Here is a 9674-nt window from a genome sequence, read left to right on the forward strand (position 1 = left end):
GGGCCGGCTGGCCTCGGAGGCCCCTCCTTCCAGCTGGGCCCCGGCAGGATGCACAATCAGCTCATTCTTTAGTGAATGCACTGGGGGCCCAGCGAGCGTTTATGAAGACATTTCGAAGTGGCTGCTCTTGGGAAACCCCAGATGGAATTTGGTGTTGAATCTAGGGGGCCGCTGACTACATGAGGCCTCTGGGTTTCTGTGCTCGTGTATGCCTGAGCACCTGCACACGCTGCCCTCCTGGTGCTAGGTGACGTGCCAAACAGAAGATGCTGGCCTTGTCCAGGACCCTCCTTCCTCTAGAACAGCCCTTCTCTGCTCAGTCTAGGGGGGTCCATGGTGCTCCCACCCCCTTCTGACCTCACCCACCAAAAATCCGAGGGCCCTGGGGCCATGATGAATGCTAACAGGCCCTGGTGTTCTTGGCCTGGCCTGGGACCACCCACTTCCAGGCTCCTCATCTTGTCCCCATCTGCAGGAAGGAACGTAGGGCAGTTTGGTGTCATGGAAGGAACTGGGGGCCCAGCCGAGGGGCTCAAAAGCCCTTCAGACTCTGCCTGGTGAGTCAAGTGCTAAGGACCTCACTTCTTCATTGGAAGATGTGGGGTGGGGGTGGAGTTTGTTCCTAGGACATTGTAGGGATGTGGATAGCATTGCCAGATTTTGTTTTGTTTTGTTTTTCTTTTTAGAGCGAGGGTGGTGCTCTGTCACCCAGGCTGGAGTGTAGTGGTGTGATCTCAGCTCACTGCAGCCTTGAACTCCTAGGCTCAAGTGATCCTCCTACCTCAACCTCCAGAGTAACTGGGACTACAGGTACACGCCACCACACCGGCTTAATTGCTTTTCTTTTCTTTGTTTGCAGAGACAGGGTCTTGCTATGTTGCCCAGGCTGGTCTCAAACTCCTGGGCTCAAGTGATCTTCCTACCTCGGCCTCTCCAAGTGCTGCGGTTATAAGCGTGAGCCACTGTGCCTGGCCTGGTTGCCAGTTTTAACAAAGAAAAACACAGAACATCCCATTAAATGTGAATTTCAGATAGAAAAGTAAATTTTAGCATAAGTATGTCTCAAATATTGCATGGGCCCAGGTGTAGTAGCTCACGCCTGTAATCCCAACACTTTGGGAGGCCGAGGTGGGCATATCACTTGAGGCCAAGAGTTGGAGACCAGCCTGGCCAACAAGGTAAAACCCTGTCTCTACTAAAAATACAAAAAATTAGCTGGACATAGTGGCACATGCCTGTAATCCCAGCTACTTGGGAGGCTGAGGCATGAGAATTGCTTGAATCTGGGAGGCGGAGGTTGCAGTGAGCTCACACCACTCCATTCCAGTCTTGGTTCTCAAAAAATATATATATATTGCATGGGACATAATTATACTAAAATGAAATTATTCATCGTTTATCTGAAATTTGGATTTACCTGGGCCTCCTGTCTTTTGTCCGGCAACCCTAGATCTGGGTCAGGTTGATGCCAGAGACCCAGAGAGCAGCTATGCCAGCCTCCTCCCCCTCCTCCTGCCCCTCTTCAGGGCACTGGTGCCCGCCTAGTTCCCTCACCCCCACTCCTGCTGACCCCCCACATCTGTCCCTTGAGTTCCCACATGCCCTTCTCAGCACCCTCATTTCACCCCACAGGGTATCTTCCTCCTCTAAGCTCAACCATTTTCCCATTTTCCTCTCCCGTAAGGGCCACACCTCTGTAGGGCTCCCAGCCTGGGCAGGATAGCAGGGAGTGTGGGGTAGAGACCCCAGGTCTTGCTGTTGCAGTGGGGCCTGGGTGGGGACAAGAAGAACCCTGGCAGCCCAAGTTGGCAACGACTCAAGAGGTGGAGGCTCCAGCACTCTCAGGACGAGGTCCCCCTGCCAAGGTCCACCTGCAGGGGAGGAGGGGAGACGGCGGCCCCTTCCCTTCTCCAAGCTCACAGTCACTTCAAATACAGAGGGGCCAGATCCCAATACCCCTCGGATCAGGAGACTAGAAGATTATCTTCTTAAGGGGCAAAAAGGGCTAGGAGGTAATGGGAAATAGAGACAGGGAAAGGGAGAGAGAGAGCAGGGAGACAGCATAAGAAACAGACCGAGAGACTGGGGGTGCAGGACCAAACCAGGGACAAGGAGAAGGGACCAGAGAAACCGAGAAAAACAGACGCCTCCGCCGAGGCAGACAGAGGTGAACAGAGAGAGGAGAAACAGACGGGAGAACAGAGGGAAAGGCTGGGAACTCGAGAGAAACTGGGTGCGGACAGATGGGAAGAAACCGAAACAGAAAAACAGAGGCTGGGAGAAACGGGGAGAGACACAGAGGGGTTAAATATAAGACAGAGAACATGACTGGGAGAGATGAGGGAGAAGGGTGAGAGGCAGAGAGCAAGGAAAGAGAAGAAACGTCCACGACGTCGGGGGTGTTTTTCAGGGGTCAAGACAGATTGGCGACACAGCAGGAGGCGCCCAAGGACATGACGTTGAGCCTCTCAGGGTCCCCCTTCGCCGGGCCAGGGAGCAGCGCCCCACGCTCCACCACCCCCTCGCCCCCTCCCGCGGTCCTGGCTGCACTGCTCCTGCTTCGCCCTCGCCCAGCGCCCCCAGCCCACCAGCCCCGGCCGCGCCCCTCCCGGCTCCCGGGGGCACCCGCGCTGGGCGACGCTGCCACCTGCCGGCCGCTCCCGGAAGCTCCGCGCCTGGAGTGCTGGAGGCGGCGGCCGCAGCGGGCTCAGAATCAGGCCCCTCCGCACTGTGGCGGCCTCCGCGGGGTCTTTCCAGGAATCTGGATGGGCCTGCTCGCCCGCGCCCCGGCGGGCCTGGCAGAGGACCAGCCCCAGCTGCGGACCCCGGGGCAGTCTAAACCCTGGGGCCTTGATTTCCCGTTTTGTCAATGGGAGAAAATGCACCAACACCTCCTGTAGGATTTCAAGAGGGGAGGGGACACGAAGGTACCCACGTTGTGCTCCTGGTCTTCCTTCCTCGACCTGGAAATCTCAGGTCACTCTGAAATCAGCCAGGCTGCCCTGTCCCTCCCTTTTTGGCCAAAACACAATGGGGTGATATCCCCCAACCATAACCCCTCAAAATCTACCCTAGAACCTTCGCCTTCCCCTCCCTCAACCTCTGCCCCCATTTGACTTCTCACCAGACCCAGAGGTCCAGATAAGAAGGGGCTTCCACGTCCCCTTCCCACTCCCGCCGGTCCCGGCACCCCTCCCTGGAGTCTGGGGCACTTAGGAGTGGAGGAGTTGGGAGTTAGGAAGGCCCAGCTCAGCGGTGTGGAGTTGATCCCACCTCTTTTTAAATTTAGGTTATTTATTTATTTATTTATTTAGAGATGGAGTCTCACTCCGTCGCCCAGGCTGGAGTGCACTGGCACGATCTCGGCTCACTGCAACCTCTGCTTCCCGGGTTCAAGCGATTCTCCTGCCTCAGGCTCCTGAGTAGATGGGATTACAGGCACCCGCCACCACGCCCGGCTAAATTTTGTATTTCTAGTGGAGACGGGGGTCTCACCATGTAGGCCAAGCTGGTCTCGAACTCCTGACCTGAAGTGATCCTCCCAAAGTGCTGGTACTACAGGCGTGAGCCACCGCGCCCGGGACCGCTTTTTAAAAAATCTGTTAATCTCTTCTACCTCCCAAATCCCAAAACCCAACCCCGACCTCTGCGCCTCCCTTCCTCCCTTCCTCCTCCCAGCCCCTCCCTGCCCCGAGTCCGCCTCTCCCGGTGCAGCTCCGCCCCCATTCCGAGGCGGGGCCCCATAGGTGGAGAGAAGTGGGAGAGGTCGCAGCCCCGCCTTCTCTACACAGGAAAGCTCAGTGGCCCCCAAGCCAGGATGTCCCAAGCTTGGGTCCCCGGCCTCGCGCCCACCTTGCTGTTCAGCCTGCTGGCTGGCCCCCAAAAGGTGAGACTGGGAGGTAAGGTTGTTGAACTTTTGGGCCCTACCCTTGTAGGTCAGGAGCCTGCTTCTGGAGCCTGGTCGCCACCTTCCAGAATCAGGATTTCCTCCTGACCACACACAGTTAGCTACTTCCTTTCTCTCTTTGCTGTGGAGGTGGAGGTGGGGGCAGCGGAGGAGGCTCTGGGAGAGGCTGGGTTCTCCCACCTCTGAGGGGGATCCTGTGGTGGGAAGTGGCCACCACCCACCACCTTATCTGACACCTAGCACGTCTCTGTGAATAGGGACTTTGGACCCCGTATTAGCCTCAGCTTATCCTTCCAGCTCCTTCCCGCCTGAGCTTTGGACACCTGGGCCAGCACTTAGCCCCAGCTCTGTTCCTCCAGTGCTGGGGGACCCTGGGATGTCCCCACCCTCTTTGGGACTGTGTCTCTGCTTGTTCCCTAGGGGAGAGAAGGCTCTTTTGTCCCCTTCTAGGGGTAAGTAATCCCAGCCTGTGGTGGGATTTGACCTGGCTGCCTGACCAAGGCTGGGGTGACCTCTGAAATCTGTGATTTTGAGAGGGAGGTGTAGGGTTCGAGTGTTCCCTCCGCCCTTCTGTTCTTCCCAAGTAAACTCTACAGGTGATGGGGGAAAGCTGTCCGGTCCTGGGATGGGTGTTTATCCTGGGAACAGAGACGGGTCTAGAACATGCATTTGTGTCTTATTTCCATTTAAGAACCGGAGGGAAGTCAGGGTCTTCCATAGTTAGGATTTCAGAACAGGGCACCTTCACACATCTGGGCTGAGCTTTCAGAGAGGCTCTGCCAAAACCCTTCCGTGGACCCGGGTTAGTGAGCAAGGTGTTCCTTCTAAATCACTGGGCGGTCAGTTTGTGTCAATGCTGGGCTGGGCATCCTCTGGTTTACCCCTCCCACCAACCCCAGGGGCGAGGTGCTGTTAATGCCTTCAATTCTGGAGTTAAGTAAGCTGAGATTTACTTACTCCCAGCCCAAGACCACCCTGACGCTCCATAAAACTCAGCCTCTGAACCACCCCAGACAAGACTACCCCCTGGTTAAAATGTGGGGAGACAATCTGGGAGAAGAGCTCCTCCCCCTCCCAAACCGGAACTTGAGATTAATTTACTAAACCTGTTAATTATCCATTACTTATTAGTTGGGGTCCAGGAAAAGGACAAGGGCCAGAGTGGGGTCTGAGGGGGAAGGGGTGCTGTTGAGTGCCTGGATGGACCCCTCGATTTGTCTCCAAGTTCCCTCTCTGTATATATATTTTTTTAATTTAAAGAATAGAGGCCAGGCGCAGTGGCTCACGCCTGTAATCCCAGCACTTTGAGAGGCCGAGGCAGGCAGATCATGAGGTCAGGAGTTTCAGACCAGCCTGACCAACAACCCCATCTCTACTAACAATACAAAAATTAGCCAGGCATGGTGGCACGTGCCTGTAATCCCAGCTACTTGGGAGGCTGAGGCAGGAGTATCACTTGAACCTGGGAGGTGGAGGTTGCAGTGAGCCGAGATTGCACCATTGCACTCCAGCCTGGGCAACAGAGCTAGACTCCATCTCCAAAAAGAAAAAAAAAGAAAAAAGAAAAAAGAATAGAGACAGGGTCTCGCTTTGTTGGCCAGGTTGTTCTTAAACTCCCGGCCTCAAGCAATCCACCCACCTCAGCCTCCCAAAGTATTTAGGATTACAGGGATGAGGCACCGCACCCAGCCTGTCTCCAATTCTATAGTCATTCCTGTGTGCTGTGTGATTTGGATTCACAGACTCACCCTTTCTGGGCCAACCTGCAGGGGTTCCTTCCTGTTCCTGTCCCCACAAGGGGACAAAGCCTGTGAGATGGTACTCAGCCTGGGACTGAGCGTGGAAAAGGGGAATTACCCCAACTCTTATTGGCTATCACTGGTATTCTTATCTTTACTGTTGTGATTTGCAATTGAAATATTTTATAAAGGTATAAAGATAGGCCGGGCGTGGTGGCTCACGCCTGTAATCCCAGCACTTTGGGAGGCCGAGGCGGGCGGATCACGAGGTCAGGAGATCGAGACCATCCTGGCTAACACGGTGAAACCCCGTCTCTACTAAAAATACAAAAAATTAGCCGGGCGTGGTAGCGGGCGCCTGTAGTCCCAGCTACTTGGGAGGCTGAGGCAGAAGAATGGCGTGAACCCAGGAGGCGGAGCTTGCAGTGAGCCGAGATCGCGCCACTGCACTCCAGCCTGGGCGACAGAGCGAGACTCCATCTCAAAAAAAAAAAAAAAAAAAGAAATATTTTATAAAGGTATAAAGATAAAGATAACGGTGGTTTTGCCAAAGCTGGCTTCCTATTTTTTAGCCTTGGTTGTTTGTCCCAGGAGGCTAGGGTGGGGTGAGAGATGCCCTTCCCCACCACCCATTTCCTATGTTCTGGCACCTACATCCCTCCCCCACAGTCTAGGAGCAGCCAGGATGAAATGAAACTAGGTAATTGATGAATGCACGTTCATTCATTCTGCAAATATTTTGACTACTGGGTTTTCAACAATGATGCAGCAAAAATCCCTGCCCTCGTGGAGTTTGCCTTTTACACAACTGAAGGACAATTAACAAGATAAAGTAAATATATAGTATGTTAGATGTTGACAAGAGATGTGGAGAAAAGTTAAGCACACTAAGGGGAAAGGGTGGTTGTAATTTTGAATAAGGTAACCGGAGAGGGAGGAGCTGGAGCCAGCCTTGCAGCTACCTAGAAGAGTGTTCCAAGTCAGTGTGGCTTTGACACACAATTGCTATCAATGGAGGGAAATTCTGTAAGATGCCCTGGGTGCCCTGCAGACCTAGTACAGAAGAGGGGGAAGCTGATTTGGGAGGCGGGGTCCTGGCAGCTTTGCAGAGCATGGAATCCCTTAGGCAGGGATCTGAAGGATGAATGGAGGCTTGGACAGGTGTAAAACAGCCAGGTATGTTCAGGGAACTCCCAGCGGGTGTGTGTGAGAGGAAGAGAAAGAACTAGGGGAAGCGAAAGGGGAGGGAGTGCAGCTGCTCACTGGGGGGGTCTCTACCCCAGGGAGCCACCGAAGGGGGCTTCCAGCAAGATTCTTTGGTGATGAGATTTGCATTATAGGAAGAGTCCTCCTGCCCACAGTGTCTGCAGTGACTGAAGGTGGGATAAGGAAAGTCGCTAGTGCCCTGAGCCATGGGTGTCACGGTGGAAGCCAGGTTGGAAGGGTGGTCAGAAGGGATGAGCTTACAAACCCGGGGGTGATGGAATGTGCTGAGAGAGGAAGGGGAGCTGGGGCCAGCCAGGGGTCAGTTGGGCTCCAAGCACTGACCTGGGAACACGGTGGAGTGAGGTGGGGGGTGGCTTGCAGGAAGAGGCTGAGTCTACTGGGGACCTGCTGCCTGTGAGGTACCTGGGCAGCATCTGAGTGGAGACCCTACCCCCACTATCCCCAGTTTATGACCCTGACCCCCGACCTCTCTTTTCTTCCACAGATTGCAGCCAAATGTGGTCTCATCCTGTAAGTCTAGAGGCCATAACTTCCAATCTGGGGAGCGGGGAGGAGCAACCTAAATCATGCCCTGCATGCCTTGGGGGGTGTGGGGGGCCAGAAACTCCATCCGTCCTTAGTCCCAATCCAGCCAGAAACTGTCCCCCCACTTTCCCAGCCAAAGAGGGAGACCCCACCCTCTACCTCCACCAACAAACTCGGGGACTTCCACACTTGCAGGCAGGTCTGTAGCTGGATCCCGGTCCTTCCTACTGCAGTGCCAGGCCGTCTCCCCTCTGAGGGTCCCCTGGGTCGGAGGCAGGGGGCTAACCCTAAGAGAGAAATCCCAGAAGCCTGAGCACAAGGTGGAGCTTGGGTAAGGGTCACTGGGCAGAAAAGTGTTTCCATTAGGTCAGCCCTGGGTGTTCTGAAAGCACCGTTCTCTGACCCCTCATACTCCATGGGCGCCAGCGAGAACTGGCTCTTCCTGGACATGCCACATGGCCTCTTTCCCCGCACCTCCTTAGAGTTGGATGAGGAGTGTCATGGCCGCTGCAATGCCCCTTCCCCACACCTGCCTGCTGAGGTCAACAGGATACTTCTTCTACCCGTGTTACAGATGAGGGGCGTGGGGCCCAATAGGGAGCCGTACTGGGCGCAAGTGCACACGCCCTTCCCCAGAGTCCTCCTACTGAGCTCAGAGCGGGGGCCATACCCCCCACCCCACTAAGGGGTGGCTTGTGCCATGAGCATCTTGGGTGTATTTTGGGGAGGCTGGGATCCTTCTGCCTCTCCATTCTGGTGCCAGCAACTTCTCCTTGCCCTTTTCTGTGCCCTCTGACCAGCGCCTGCCCCAAAGGATTCAAATGCTGTGGTGACAGCTGCTGCCAGGAGAACGAGCTCTTCCCTGGCCCCGTGAGGTGAGCCCAGGGCCAGCTCCTTTGGGTGCAGTCCTTGAAGGGGCCTGGTCCTGTGTGGACAAGGCCAGGCACCTGCCGAGGGGGCAGTGTGGGCGGCGGGAGCGGGGAGATGTAGGGAGTCCCCAGGGTGGCCTGGGGACTCAGGGTACTCTTGGTGGTCCCCACCCCAGGATCTTCGTCATCATCTTCCTGGTCATCCTGTCCGTCTTTTGCATCTGTGGCCTGGCTAAGTGCTTCTGTCGCAACTGCAGAGAGCCGGAGCCAGACACCCCAATGGATTGCCGGGGGCCCCTGGAACTGCCCTCCATCATCCCCCCAGAGAGGGTCAGAGTATCCCTCTCTGCGCCCCCACCCCCCTACAGTGAGGTGGGTGTCTCATCCCCATCCCCACCTTGCCTCTGGCCGGCTGCGCAGCAGAGACAGTGGAGGGCCCTTCGATCCTGGAGGGCACTCTGCACCCAGCATTGGGTCACCCCTCTCCCTGGTAACCATGCCTCAGCTGGCATGGGGGAGTGGTGGCCAGGGCCAGGGCCCAGAAGACTGAATTCTCTCTTTTCCCTGCAGGTGATTCTGAAGCCCAGCCTGGGCCCAACTCCCACAGAGCCACCCCCTCCCTACAGCTTCAGGCCTGAAGAATATACCGGGGATCAGAGGGGCATTGACAACCTGGCCTTCTGAGTCACCTCCTGCCTGGAATCTTGCCATCAGCAACCTCCTCCCCAGTGCCTCCTGGATCAAGCTAGAGACTGCTGGCACCCCAGGAATGTCCCTGCCCATCCTGCCGTGTCTCTGTTCATTCTTGGATTTAACTTATTACTTTTTCTGCCTCTGTTTCCACCCCAGCTGCCTCTCTTGTCCTGAGGGTTAGGCTGGAGTGACAGTTTCCGCCCACCCCCCAACCCAAGAAAGAGGCTGCCGGAAAGAAAATGCTGACCATTGGAGGTGCCCAACAGTAGAATGGGCTACTGTGAGGGGTAGTAAGAGCCCCATTTCTGGAGGTATGCAAATCTTGACTGGACAGCCAGCTCTGAGATTTTATCAGGGCACTTCTATACCTGTGGAACATTGGACTGGATGAGCCCTGAGCCAGCTTCCACTCCTACCTGAATAGAGAACTCACTGCACCCACCCGCAACACATGATAAACACATGTCCTCACTGAATGTTACTGATTGCGGCTGAGGGCCTGCCTCTGGCTGTGTGGGGAGGTGGGTGGAGAGGTGAGCCCAGGCACTGCTGGGGGGTGCGGTGATGGGGTCGCTGCGCCGCAATCCCACCACTGATGAGCCACCTGGGAGGTCTGGGAGGACAGTCCATCCATGGGCCGCCCTCGGGGAGAGGCTTGTTCTAGATGTATTGGCTGTCTGTTTTTTGATGTCTCGGTGTGCCAAACAGCCTGGA

General features: G+C 55.7%; 1 protein-coding gene across 2 annotated transcripts; it reads left to right on the top strand.

Annotated features, from left to right (window-relative positions):
* The first annotated feature begins 556 nt into the window (after window positions 1-556).
* On the top strand, window positions 557-9441 carry TMEM92 (transmembrane protein 92). Of its 2 annotated transcripts, XM_063799817.1 has the most exons (6): window positions 557-810; window positions 3792-3886; window positions 7358-7383; window positions 8199-8273; window positions 8444-8639; window positions 8838-9441. In XM_063799817.1, exons 2-6 carry the CDS (start codon window positions 3818-3820, stop codon window positions 8949-8951), a joined length of 480 nt encoding a protein of 159 aa, XP_063655887.1. In that variant the 5' UTR covers window positions 557-810; window positions 3792-3817; the 3' UTR covers window positions 8952-9441. The 2 variants fall into 2 exon arrangements, with proteins under 2 accessions (XP_063655887.1, XP_016787990.1); XM_016932501.4 differs by lacking the exon at window positions 557-810 and having other exon boundaries at window positions 3701-3886.
* The last annotated feature ends 233 nt before the right edge of the window (window positions 9442-9674 follow it).

This window comes from Pan troglodytes, chromosome 19 (genome assembly GCF_028858775.2).
Source record: "Pan troglodytes isolate AG18354 chromosome 19, NHGRI_mPanTro3-v2.0_pri, whole genome shotgun sequence".
In the NCBI taxonomy this organism is placed as follows: domain Eukaryota; kingdom Metazoa; phylum Chordata; class Mammalia; order Primates; family Hominidae; genus Pan; species Pan troglodytes.